General features: G+C 42.1%; 1 protein-coding gene across 5 annotated transcripts in view; it reads left to right on the top strand.

Annotated features, from left to right (window-relative positions):
* The window catches only part of Gpat3 (glycerol-3-phosphate acyltransferase 3), an 80,606-nt gene that overhangs the window by 52,407 nt on the left and 14,312 nt on the right, over nt 1-13,887 (top strand). For 3 of the 5 annotated variants that reach the window (XR_007213518.1, XR_007213517.1, XR_007213519.1), the window contains 5 exons: nt 1,937-1,992; nt 3,197-3,282; nt 3,857-3,985; nt 5,275-5,354; nt 8,504-9,217. Coding sequence is in view for 2 of the 5 variants with exons in the window: in XM_048363985.1 (XP_048219942.1) it covers nt 1,937-1,992; nt 3,197-3,282; nt 3,857-3,985; nt 5,275-5,354; nt 8,504-8,615 (463 nt within the window). In the remaining 3 variants the exon portion in view is untranslated. Of the gene's footprint in view, nt 1-1,936; nt 1,993-3,196; nt 3,283-3,856; nt 3,986-5,274; nt 5,355-8,503; nt 10,024-13,887 lie in introns of those variants that run through there. The other 2 variants (XM_048363985.1, XM_048363986.1) reach the window with 2 other exon arrangements.

Here is a 13,887-nt window from a genome sequence, read left to right as displayed (position 1 = left end):
GCAGAGCCCATGTGTATCTTGCTGTGACTTAAGTACTGAGTCCAGTTGTCAGCTTGTAGGTTAACTAATTGAAAATATTTGTGGTATAAATATTTGATTAGTTGTGGAATGGTCATTATTACTCAAATCCAGCAGATCTAATGATCTTACGTTTGTCATCCACTGTGACAAAACGCATGAATCCATCCACTTCATAAGGGAAAAGGTTGATCTGGGCTCATGGTGTCAGATGTTGGGAGCCATGGTCCCATGGCCCTTGTGCTACCAGCCTGTTGGGCCACAGCACATCATGGCATAAGAGCAGAGTGGAGGAGGCTGTTCACCTCGTGCCAGCTAGGGAGCAAGGGAGCAGAGAAACCCCGGTCCTAATAGCTTTTCAATGGCCCTGAGTGACCTAACTTCCTTCCTGTAGTCCCACTGCCTAAAGGTTCCACTGCCAAAGGATCGATGCCAAAGGATCACAGCCAAGCCTTTAACATATGGGGCCGCTGGGAGACTCTTATCCACACTAGAGCAGGCTTTTATGCAAGGGAGAAGGAACCTCTGGCCAATGTTTGCTAGGACAAGTTTTGTTTGTTTGTTTTTGCCTGAAGCCTGTGGTCATTACCTCTATAAATGTGAAGCTAGCCTGTGCCCTTTAATGAAAAATACTTGTTGAAATTGGCATCCACTTGGAGGAGAGTACCTTTCAAAGGGGGGCTTTGGCAACTGTTCTCTTTCTCTCAGCCCTCACCATGCTGGTGGGCAGAGTTGAAGAATCTGAGGCAGGTAACAAGGTGGCCAGAACCTCAGTCTGGAAGAATGTAAGTTTTCTTTCTTTTTTAATTTATTTTTCTTGAGACACAAAGTGATTATGTAGCCAGGCTGGCCTTGGGCTTGATGCGGTCTTGCTGCCACAACATGGCATTGTACGCATGCACCACCATGCCTGGTTTATGGTGTGTTGTTCCATTGGGAAGTTCAGCCTGGCTTATTCGGGAAGTCTGCTTAATGGTCAGCATGCAGATGAGTCCAGAGTAATTAATGTTCCCATTTGTCAGACAAGGAAAAGTAAGTAGTGGAGACAGGCACACAACAGCATCCCATCTTTTCTTTCTTTTTGCCAGTTCTGGGACTTGAACTCAGGGCTTCATGTATGCAAGGCACGTACTCTACTGCTAAGCCATAATCCCAGCCCATGTCCTGTCTTTTTAGAGTAGACATGGACAAGGTATGTGTGTGATGCAAGTGGTAGAACATTTGCCTTGCAAGAACAAAGTTAGAAAGATGAAGTAGTGCAGACTTCCTTACACTATGTGTGTGTGTGTGTGTGTGTGTGTGTGTGTGTGTGTGAAAAGTTTAATTCAGGACCATACTTGCTCATTTTGCTTTACTTCGTTGGTACTCTATTACTTGAGCCATGGCTGGCTTTTTGCTGGTTATTTGGAAGTCAGAGTCTCATGAGCTCAATTGGCCCAGACTGGCCTTGAACCATGATTCTTCATATCTGAGCTGCCTAAGTAGCTAGGATTATAGGCACCAGGTTTCCATACACTTTTTTTTTCTGTAATTATTTTGGTCTCAGGGCTTGAACTCAGTGCCTGAGCACTGTCCATGAGCTTTTGTGCTCAAAACTAGTGCTCTACCACAGCTCTACTTCCAGGTATGTTAATGGTTAATTGGAGAAAAGAGTCACAGAGTTTCTTACCCAGGCTGGTTTAGAACCACAATCCTCAGATCTCAGGCTCCTGAGTAGCTAGAATTACAGGTGTAAGCCACCTGCACTCAGCCTCCAGATACTTTTTAAGTAAGAAAACAAATTGAGTTTATTTCCTTTATTTGTCTCATTTCTTTTTCTCTTTGTTGTATAGCAGTTATATTTGTGTTAAATACAAAAAGGAATTCCCATTTTGTTCGTTTTAAAGGTAGACTTGTAATTTCTTATTTTTCTTCACAGGTTAAAAGAACATGTTGCTGATAAAAAGAAGTTACCCATATTAATCTTTCCTGAAGGTAAGAGTGGAAACTGGAGACCAAGCTATAATATATATCAAGAAAAATATCAGAAGTATGAGGAATGCAGTTGATCTAGAACTGGCTTTCTTAGTCTAGGGCCTCTACTCTCCATGCAGGAGTGGGTCTCTGCTCTGAGCTGTTTGCCTGAGCTGTTCCCTGTTCTCCATTGAGATTTGGTGGAAGGCATGAGGTCTTTTTCTCCCTCCTTTCCCTTCCTTCCTCCCTCCCTCCCTCTCTCCCTCCCTCCCTCCCACACCAATCCTAGGGCTTGAACTCAGGGGCTGGGTGCTATCCTTCAGCTTTACTCGAGGCCAGAGCTCTACCACTTGAGCCAAAGTTCCACTTCCAACTTTTTTTTTTTTTGGTCTTTTATTGGAGCTAAAAGTCTCATGCATTTTCCTGTCCAGGTTGGCCTCAAACCACAATCCTCAGATTTCAGCCTCCTGAGTAGAGAGGATTACAGGTGTAAATCACCAGTGTCCAGTACCTTTTTCATTTCTAAATATCATTTTAGGACAATATTAGAAAGGCATTGGCTGGGAATATGGCCTAGTGACAAGTGTGCTTGCCTCGTATACATGAAGCCCTGGGTTCAATTCCCCAGCACCACATATATAGAAAATGGTTCAAGTGGTGCTGTGGCTCAAGTAGCAGAGTGCTAGCGTTGAGCAAAAAGAAGCCAGAGACAGTGCTCAGGCCCTGAGTCCAAGGCCCAGACTGGCAAAAAAAAAAAAAATTAGAAAGGCATTGTCCATGACTTTTATTTTATTTTTGTGCTAGTCCTGGGTGTTGAACTCAGGGCCTGGGTGCTGTCCCTGAGGTTTTTTTGCTCAAGTGCCCTACCATTTGAGCCACAGTTCCACTTCCTGTTCTTTGATGGTTACTTGGAGTCTTAAGGACTTTTCTGCCCAGGGTAACTTTGAACCATGATCCTCAGATATATCAGCTAGCGCCTCTTCCACTTGCACTCAGCCTGTCCATAGCTTATAAAGAATTTAATGGTAAAGAAAAAGGTTGTTATTATGTTGAGTTACAACCCATTTATACAACAACTCAAGATTACAAAATAAAATAAAATAAAACATCCTTAGATCTATGAGATTATTCCTTAAGTAGGAGTTGACTTGTGAAACTGCAGTGAAATTTCTGTAACTTGGATCACTTATTTTTTAATTGGTTTGCAAATGACTCCTCCCTGCAGGAACCTGTATCAATAATACTTCTGTCATGATGTTCAAAAAGGGAAGCTTTGAAATTGGAGGGACCATCTATCCAGTTGCAATGAAGGTAAAAGAGATTGGGGAAATGTAAAAAGGGGTATTGGGCTGGCAGCTTTATTTTTGTTATAATTGCTGTAACACTTTGTTCTGTTCGTTCCCTCCTCCATCTATATGGATCTTCCCTGGGTCACTGTGTGCCAGGGTCTATGTTAAATACTGAGGACATGGTGATAGAGAGATAACATCTCCACTTCCATTGACCTTCCAGTGAAGTGTGGAGGTGAATATTGCATGATCATATAAATAAGGCTTTCTTAGAAAAGCAGTTAGCTCTTCTCAGAGAAGCCAGCTTGCCTTGTTCACTTTTTGTGATCATTTCTGTCAAGGGATGTGATTTCTCTTGGCGTCTGATAGAGCTACTTAATTTACCACCATAAAAACTTGGACATGGGAGAGCAAGGGAAGGGGTGACATTGTCCAAAAGGAAATGTACTCATTACCTGACTTACATAATTGTAATCCTTCTGTACATCATCTCTATAATAATAATTTAAAACATGTAAAAAGTAACTTGGACATGGGTCACAGAAGCTACCACTTAGTTCATAAGTGAGCTGCATTTCTTTCTTTTCTTTTTCCAGTATAACCCTCAGTTTGGGGATGCCTTTTGGAACAGTAGCAAATACAACATGGTGAGCTACTTGCTTCGTATAATGACCAGCTGGGCAATCGTCTGTGACGTGTGGTACATGCCCCCCATGACCAAAGAGGTACTCCTCCGCCAGCACTGCTCTTTGTTGTTTTGTTGAAGCCGATCAAATCAAGAAACCCAAAGTCTGGGCGTCTCTATTTTACACCATGTCTTTCTGCTGTTTCAGTAAATGATTTCTTTTTCTTTCTTTGCATTTAAAACATTAACTTAGATGTATGGAGAGATTTCATTGTTTCATTTCCACACATTTACAGTTTATTCCAATCAATCTCTCCTCATTTATCACCCTCCTTTCCCCTTCATGAGGTTTTCCTATTTTGTTTTGGTTTTTGCCAGTCCTGGGGCTTGGACTCAGGGCCTGAGCACTGTCCCTGGCTTCTTTTTGCTCAAGGCTAGCACTGTACCACTTGAGCCACAGCACCACTTCTGGCTTTTCCTATATATGTGGTGCTGAGGAATCGAACCCAGAGCTTCATGTATGCAAGGTGAGCACTTTACCACTAGGCCATATTCCCAGCCCCAAGAGGTTTTCTTGTTCATAGATGGTTTTTTGTTTTATGTGTATGTGTGCCTCTATGGGGGCTTGAGTTCAAGCCTCTCACTCTCATTTTGCTCTTTGCTCAAGGCTGGCGCTTTACCATTTGAGGCATATCTCTACTTGACCATTTTTTGCTGATTAATTAGAGATAATAATCTCACAGACTTTTCTGCCTGGCCTGCTTCCAGCAGTGATCCTCAGATCTCAGCCTCCTGAGTAGCTAGGATTATAGCATGAAACACTAGTGTAGAACTTATAGTTGATTTGTTTGTTTCTTTTTTTGCCAGTCCTGGGGCTTGAACTCAGGGCCTGAGCACTGTCCCTGGATTCTTTTTGCTTAAACAAAGCCAGCACTCTACCACTTGAGCCACAGTGCCATTTATGGCCTTTTCTATATGTATAGTGCTGAAGAATTGAACCCAGGGCTTCATGCATGCTAGGCAAGCACTCTAAAACTAGGCCGTATTCCCAGGCCCGATTTGTTTCTTAATGACATATTGAATGTTCTCCACATCAGGCCATTTTATATTCACAGACTCTTTCCCATAATAATTTTACTGAATTTACAAATTATCAAATATTTCATTTTGGCTAACACCAATGAAGACTTAATTAAAACTCTGCACAGGATAAAGTAGTTCTGTGTTTCTCTTGATAGAACAAAAGCTATTTGCTCAATTGTCAATAAAATGTTTTTGAGTCAGACTATGAACCGTATATTTTAAAACAATTATAGATTCATGTAAGACATTTTTAAGGATCAATGAAATAAATACCCAAGATATGCAACTTTATTTCCTTTTAACCAGGAAGGAGAAGATGCTGTCCAATTTGCTAACAGGGTTAAGTCTGCTATTGCTGTGCAAGGAGGATTGACTGAACTTCCTTGGTAAGAGAGATTATTTTAGAAATACTGTTTGTTTTTTTTTGTTTTAATTGTGAGGTTTATTGAATGTAGCTGTGTACTTTAGTCAGGGTGCACTGCCAGTACCAAGGGCTTAGAAATTTTCTTACAATTCTGGAGGCCAATCCCTTCCTCCTTCTCTTCCTCCCTCCCTCCTTTCTTCCCTCTCTTCTTCTTTCCATTTTCAATATGAAATGTCAGGTTTCCTGCCACTTGAGCCTTGGCCCTTGTGCTTTTCCTTTTAGTTCGCTTTTTATACAGGATCTTTCCCTAATTTTGCCCAGACCAGCTTTTGACCACAATCCATAAATGGGCATGCGCCACCACTTCCAGCTTATTTTTGAGATAGGATCTCACAAACTTTGCTTTGCTGGGGCTTGCCATGAGCTCTGCTGTTTTGTCACTGCTTCCCAAGGAGCTGGGGTAAAAGACATGACTCATCACATCTGAAAAGACAAGTCTTTCCCTAGTGTCTTGGTAAAAAAAAATATATTGTAAAGGTGATGTACAGAGGGGTTACAGTTACATAAGTCAGGTCAAAACTATAGCTAGTATCTTTTCTGATGAGAACATCGATGCCATTATTTGGGCCTTACCTTTATGACCTTATCTAGCCCTCATTTTTCCCCAAAGGTCATCTCCACATTCCATCACATGGGGAGTTAGGGCCTCAATGTATGAGCTATACAGTGGCAAAGACATTCATTTCACAACAGGTGGGGTTAGCTGTGCCTATCTGGTAGATCAACCCCTTATACATACATTAGCATGCTGTCATGATAGTCCAAATCTAAAGTCCTGTAAGTTCATAAAATCCTTGTCTTGTTTTGCTATTTTGTTGTTTTTTTTTTTTTTTCCCAGTCCTGGAGCTTGGACTCAGGGCTTGAGCACTGTCCCTGGCTTCCTTTTGCTCAAGGCTAGCACTCTGCCACTTGAGCCACAGCGCCACTTCTGGCCATTTTCTGTATATGTGGTGCTGGGGAATTGAACCCAGGGCTTCATGTACTCTTGCATGCACTCTTGCCACTAGGCCATATCCCCAGCCCGATGTTTTGCTATTTTGGATATCTAAATATGTGTAACTCAAGGTCTTTTTCCTGTTCATTTTTTTTTTCTTTTCATGTTTCTAAGTTCTTACCTAGAGTCCCAGCCCTGCACCACTCTGCGGTCACAGTGAGCATAGGGTTTGCATCGTGGTCTCAGACACCAAGGGAAGAAGAAAGACACTAGATAGAGCCAAATAACCTAAGGAGCCAGTGATTGGGTAAAAGAGTTATCTTAACTGAGACTGTCCAAGATGTTCCTCAGAGCTTTTCTATCTCCTTTTATCAGGCCATAAGCTATTTTGTGATAAGAGATTGTTTTAATTACTTATCTTGGTAAAGAAGAAAGAAAAAGGAAGAAAAATTAAAGAAAAGGAAAGAAAAAGAAGAAGAAAAAGGAAGAAAAGAAAATAGAATGGGCACCAGTGGCCCACACCTATAATTGCAGCTGCTCAATAGGCCGTGACCTGGAAGACAGCTGGGGCAGGAAAGTTCATTAGAATCCATCTCTAAAATAATCAGCTGGGGCTGGAGGCATGGATCAAGTAGTTGAGCACTAGTCTAGCAAGTGAAGTGTCAGTTCCTAAATTCAAATTCCATTACCACCACCCCAAAAGAGAGAAAAAAGGAAACATCCACATTGCCTTTCTTGATATGTGTGTTACCTACTTGCTGGGTATGAATGAACACATATCCAACTTTCACAAGGGCTTTTGAAGGAACTAAAATTTAGTGCCACTGCAAATAGGAATTGGGTAAAAAATTCTAAGTTTCTAGAGGTGATAAGTCACCATTGTTGTTGTTGTTTTGTTTTGTTTTTGCCAGTCCTGGGCCTTGGACTCAGGGTCTGAGCACCGTCCCTGGCTTCTTTTTGCCCAAGGCTAGGACTCTACCACTTGAGCCACATTGCCACTTCTGGCCGTTTTCTGTATATGTGGTGCTGGGGAATTGAACCCAGGGCTTCATGTGTACAATGCAAGCACCCCTGCCATTAGGCCATATTCCCAGCCCCTGTTGCTGTTGTTTTAGAACCAGTCCTGGGGCTTGAATTCAAGTCATAGGTGCTGTCCCTGAGCCTCTTTGATCAAAGCTATTGGGCTCCCACTTAAGCCACAGCTCTGCCTTCAGGTTTTTGGTGGTTAATTGGAGGTAAGAGTCGTACTGACTTTCCTGCCTGAGCTGGCTTAGAACTGTGATCCTCAGATCTCAGCCTCCTGAGTAGCTAGGATTACAAATGTGAGCCACCAGCGCCCAGCGGAGTTGGAACACTTAGAGATGTGTAAGGTTCACTGGACACTGTAGAAGAAATATACAAAAAAAGTGCAGGATGCTCAAAGACAAACGTTGCTAACTTCTGTTTTTTGGGCCTGTTTTTGGCTTGCTCTTTATGAAAAGAGAAAGGCTTTTCTTTATCTCTCCTTCTTAAGTTTCACTTTCCAGAATTCATGCAAGTACTGTGAATAATTAGATTCAGCTCATTTATATAAAAAAAGCTGCTATGTACAACTCTGAAGATATGAACATAATGTATAATCTTTTAGTTTATTAACCAATTCATTGATACGGAGTTTCAACTTGGGCTTGTGTTTACTAGGTAGGTACTCTACCATTTGAGCCATCCCCTAGATCCTTATTGTTTTTTGAATAGGATCTTTGATAGGGCTGACATGTATCACAACACTTCCATGTTTATGCTTCCCAAATAGCTGGGATGATAGACATGTGCCATCATACCCAGTTTATTTTTACTTATTTATTTGGAGACTCACTAACCATGCTGAATTTGTACCATAATCCTCAATTCCTACAATTCCTTCCCATTCCAAGTAACTGAAATTATAGGCATATGCTACTGCTCTTGGTCCATTATGTATATATGTGATTATATATCATGGAAACTTCCCATACTATCCTCGGGATAGTTGTAGGCTGTGGTTCATTTTCAAGGACTCATGGAGAGCTTTGACTGTCAAAGCCTGAACATTGCATTAGCCTCTGATAGAGGTCCTGTGGAGGCCAAGTTCTGCCGTCTCGGCATTGAGTTCCCTGGCTGACCGTTCCTCACCATGCTTACTGCCTTTCTGTTTCCAGGGATGGAGGGCTGAAGAGGGCAAAGGTGAAAGACACCTTTAAGGAAGAGCAGCAGAAGAATTACAGCAAGATGATCGTGGGCAATGGATGTCTCAACTCAGAATCGGACTGACAGGCCCTGTAGATAAACCCCGTTTCCTAGAGCTGGCCCGTGGCTGTGGAAGGGTATCCTCCACCCCAGGAATTTGCTTTATTTTATTGTTTATTGTTAATCTTTTCTACATGATGATTGTCTCTACCTCTTTGTGCCAGAGGCAGAACTTCCAGGTGCCCTTTTTGGCCCTTGTTAGAGCACCAGCCCAATGAAATGCCAGGTAGTTTTCTGAGTTCAAGCTGAGTCTGCCTTCTGTGATGGTGTCATTGGTGGTTGAATGAAATATTTACATGGGGGAAAAATACTTCTCCAGTGTGACTGGGACATGTGGGCGGGGTCTTTCCCTCCATAGAGCCCAAACTGTCTTCATCATTTTCTTTTCGTCTCCCTCCCGGCACCTCACAGTGGCGCCCTATGTCAGTGTGGGGTTAACATTATGGTGACATTCTGTTGGAAGGTTGGTTGAAAAGCAAAATGGGAGGTTGTCATGAAGGATAAAGACAACATGGACAGAAAGTGGGAAGGAGCTATGAACTACTTCTTACTAGTGGATTAGAAGAGAAATGCTATTTGGTAGGCCTCTCAAAGGAAATTACATGGAAGTAAATGAGTGTGTGTGTGTGCACGTGCATGTGCATTTATTTATGTAGATGCAACTCCTAACACATTTCAGCAGCATCAGTGACAATGAGCTGAGATTTTCTTGAGTACATGTTAGGGATCCTTTCCTATCTACTGATTTGCTTGTTTTTGTAGCCAAACATTTTTAAATGGAAAGAGCCTATTTAAAAAAATAGAACCTATTGAAAGCTAGATGTCAGTGGCGTGTGCCTGCAATCCTAGCTCCTCGGGAGGCGGACGGCTGAGGAGCTCGCATCTGAGGTCAGGATCCTGCCACTTCAGGCAGGAAAGTCTGTGGGATTTTTATCTTGAATTAACCACCAAAAAGCCACAAGTAGAGCCATGGCTCAAGTGGTAGAGTGTCAGCCGTGAGTGGGAAAAACTAAGGGCGAGGGCCCAGGCCCTGAGTTGAAGGTTTAGTACGGCCATACAGGCACACACACACACACACACACACACACACACACACACACACACACACAATCATGTGGAATATCTTTGGTATGAATGAGTGAAAGCGTGTAGATGTGCTGCCATCCTTTCCCCCTCACCTGCTTGGTTTATTCCTGAACTTTCCTAGTTACTTAAGCAGAAAAGTAAGTGGTGTAATTACCTTTTGGAAACTGAGCCTTAAATTTTTGAAAGGGGGAAAGAAGCATTCCCCTATTCAACTCGCATAAACACATGTGATAGCAATATGATACCATTGTGAACTCTTATGAGTATTATACCTATCTCTTGTGGTAACCCATGTACAGAATGTGAACTATCCTACCATAAATATAAATAAATTTTATATTTTTAAGTGTGTGTTGTATTAATATACTCTTCCCCTCTTCCTCCTTCCAGCTCTGAGTAGGTTACATTTCTTCCTACTAGCAGCAGCATTGTTTATTTTCACTAGGGCGACATACTTATACTTTATTAGACCAGAACATCTGGGCCACTTGAACATCAACTGCTGGCCCTTTTTCATCCTCAGCGGTAGCTTACTTATTTGCACTCTGGCTCTTTGGGATCTGCCTTGAACAAAGTCCCAACAGATATTTTGCAGGTGAACTCAGGCAACTAGGTATTTCTTCGTTCATAACTAGGCATTATTTGTTTGTACTTTTCCCTCCCAGCTAGAAGGACTGAAACTTGCACAAGGCCATAATCTGCTATCTCCTCACTTCCTCTGCTCTCTCCCTTGGTTGTTTTTAAGTCCTCCCCAGCCTCCAAACTCTGTAAGGGGGAACTTGATGGAGAATCAGGAAATCTAAATATATTGAAGTGACCCTTTGCATGATTTCTTTTTTTTTTTCCTCATAAAGCTCTCTTTTTACTTTCCCTATTTGGTATTCTTGAATTAATAAGTCCATTTTATTAGCTCAGTTCTCAGAAAAGCCAGCAACACCTCTACTAGCTGCTTTGTGTGGACACAGATTAAACACCTGTCTGAGACCCACAGGAAAGCAATAATGGTATTGTTTACTAGCCAATCTAGAGTGATTTCAGTCAGAACTTTTATATGTCTTTGATTTATACTAGTTTTCAGGTTGTTGAAGGAATTGACATGTTATTGAAAACATGTTTTTTCAAAGCTAGTATTTTACCTTGCATGCTTCTAACCCAGGATGATAAGTGAAACATGATATCCTGGGTAACTTGATGGGCAGGGTTGTTAAGAGCTTGGTTGTAAGCATACTTGTGCATGGTTCCTAGTGTTCATTTACAATCCTTTGGATTTATTACTTCATGTATTTTCTCCATGCAAATTGGAGATTTGTGGTCTCCAATTCATTTAAGACTGATGGAGATTAGTTTTTCTATTTGAGACCATTGTCCTTTAGTGAGTCTTCTTGTGTTAAATTCTCTCTCTTGCTCTCTTTCTGAAAGTGTATTTATATTGTTCTCATTCTTGGAAGGTTTTGCTAGATGTCAAAGTTGATGTTCAGATTGGCAGTTGTTTTCTCTGCATTAAGATCACACGGTTACTGCTGAGAGATTAGTGTGAGCCTGAGCCTTGCTTTTTGAAATCAGCCTTTCTTTGCGAGTGTATAAGATCATTTGCTTTTGTTATTTTGTCATTTGTGTATGATGTATTTAGGTGTGTGTTTTCTTGTTATTTATCCACTTGGGACTTGGCTTATCATGTGTGGATTGGTATTTTCTCATGTAGTCTGGAAAGTTCTCAGATATCAACTTGTCTTTGCTCCATTTTCTCTCTTATCTCTTTCTAGAAGTTTGATGAGACCAATTTCTAACTCTATCTTATCTCTTTCTCTATCTCCTACTTCTTTCTGGACAATCACTAATTATTTCTCTAATTTTTTAAAGCTACTGTTACATCCTTTTATGGAGTTTTTTTATTTCAGTTTTACGTTTCTTCTTTGTACAAGTAATATTTCATTCTTTTCAAAGCTTACATAGTCATTGAAGTTTTTTTTTTTTTTTTTTTTTGCCAGTCCTGGGCCTTGGACTCAGGGCCTAAGCACTGTCCCTGGCTTCTTCCCGCTCAAGGCTAGCACTCTGCCACTTGAGCCACAGCGCCGCTTCTGGCCGTTTTCTGTATATGTGGTGCTGGGGAATCGAACCTAGGGCCTCGGGTATACCGAGGCAGGCACTCTTGCCACTAGGCTATATCCCCAGCCCGTCATTGAAGTTTTGAAGTACTTTATGCTTATACCTTTTTAAAAATTTCCCCCAACTACAAAACATATCTATTCATTGTCTGAGTCTATTTTTTTTTCCTGCTGCTCCTAGTTCATGGAGCTTCATGTCTTTGTGTGTTTAAAGAATTTGCTACATGAGAGATATGGTTCCCTGTTCATGCAGTTTTATCTTCCCTTTAATCTGGAGTAAGTATCAGCAAACTGAAACCTGCAGGCCCAATTCTATCTTCTGCTTGGATTTGTAAATAAAATTTTATTTGAAGACAGTCCCGCCCATTTGATTATATACTGTCAATCTGCTTTTGTCTGCTAGAGCTAAGTTGTCCTGTTGCTAGGGACTACAGGGCCCACCCAGGCTAAACCCGGCTTTTTATCTAGCCTTTTGCCTGCTTAGGTTCCAGGGGAGTTTCAGCCTAGGTATTATTTTATTGGTTTGAGGTGTACTGGGCCACGGAAATAGTGATTTTTCAGTTTGTAACCCCAGATGAAGATTATCTTCTGGGTTTGAATTTTCTGCATGTTTTTTTTTTAAACAGACTAGCTTTGTTTTATTAAAATTTTATTTATTTATTTTTTTATAGTACCAAGGAATCAAACCCAGGGCCTCATACATGCTAGGCAAGCACTCTACTACTAAGCCACATTCCTAGACCAAAGAAGAAAGGTTTTTTTTTTTGTTGTTCTTGTTCTTGTTTTTAGTTGGTTGTGGGGCTTGAACTCAGGCCTGGGTGATGTAGCTGAGCTCTTTTGCTCAAGGCAGGCACTTTACCACTTTAAGCCACAGGGGCCACTTCTCTGCAGGTGTTTTAGATGAATACATGTGTTTATAACCAGTTCTCTCCTTTTAATTACCAAGTGGCTTTACAATCCCTAGGGGGAAATTATTTTTCTCTGTCACTTAGCACTGAGGTTTGATAGGCGTTTACTTTGCTCACATCTCAGGATGAGGGACGGCTTGTGTCTACATTATTCTGACACAGAGGGCAGAGCACCTTAAGATCCCAGACTTCCCTTGGGAAGATCACAGATTTAGTCTTTTTCCCTTAAGCCCTTAACGATCTAGAAACCAACACTTAAGCCAGTCTGATGTGGCAGACCCTGAAAGGTGGAAGCCACACCCCAGGCCCTGTGCTCTGCCTTCCTCTCTGCCAGCTTTATCCTCCCACCGTCCTCGGTGCTGCCAGCCTTATCCCGCCATCCTCTGCTCTATATTTAGGAGGAGGGTAGATAATTGTTACCAGAATTAAGGGTTCTAGAAAGAGCCACCAATTGTCAACTAAAAGTGTAATTGGGTCCCCCCAAGGGAGGGGACCACAATGTAATGAGGTCCGAGGTAGGGGGAGCCCCCATCCCTCCAAGAGTCCCCCAATCAGAGACAGTCTCAAGTAAAAAGATGGATTTATTGGGGAAGTAAAAAGTATACCGACTGGCCAGGGTCACAGCCTGGACTCGGGAGCTGGAACCACGCACTCGGGGTCTGGTTATAAAGGCAAATATCACATGGTCAAGCTTGCCACACGCAGGTGGCCAATGAGGTTACAACACTGACAGAGCATGCCAGGTCACACGCAGGTGGCCAATGGAGTTACAGTCTGTCTCATAGTAACTGTTTGGACCCACCTATCATTCTAGTTAGACTTGGCACAGGGATTTGGCGGGGCTCACATGATGCAGATGGATTTGCCTACTCATGGGAGGGCACATGTTTAACCTTGAACGTTCTACTACTCTGGTAGTCAAGCAGGTTACACAATCTTATCACAGCAAAGGGGCACCTCCCTGGATAGGGCGGGGGAGATCTTAGTGAAGATGGAGTCGGCTTCTGCTCTCTTTAACTAATCTGACATGGAGTCAATCTGACACCCCTCAACAGCCAATGATGGCTCTGGCCAGATCTGACCTCCCTATTACAAAAAGTTTTTCTTGATGGTGCAGGTGTGCACATGCGCTCGCGTGCACCTTCGTGTGTGTGTGTGTGTGTGTGTGTGTGTGTGTGTATGTGTGTGCATGCTCAC

This window comes from Perognathus longimembris, chromosome 16, assembly GCF_023159225.1.
Source record: "Perognathus longimembris pacificus isolate PPM17 chromosome 16, ASM2315922v1, whole genome shotgun sequence".
In the NCBI taxonomy this organism is placed as follows: domain Eukaryota; kingdom Metazoa; phylum Chordata; class Mammalia; order Rodentia; family Heteromyidae; genus Perognathus; species Perognathus longimembris.
This window is presented reverse-complemented; position numbering and strand designations above follow the sequence as displayed.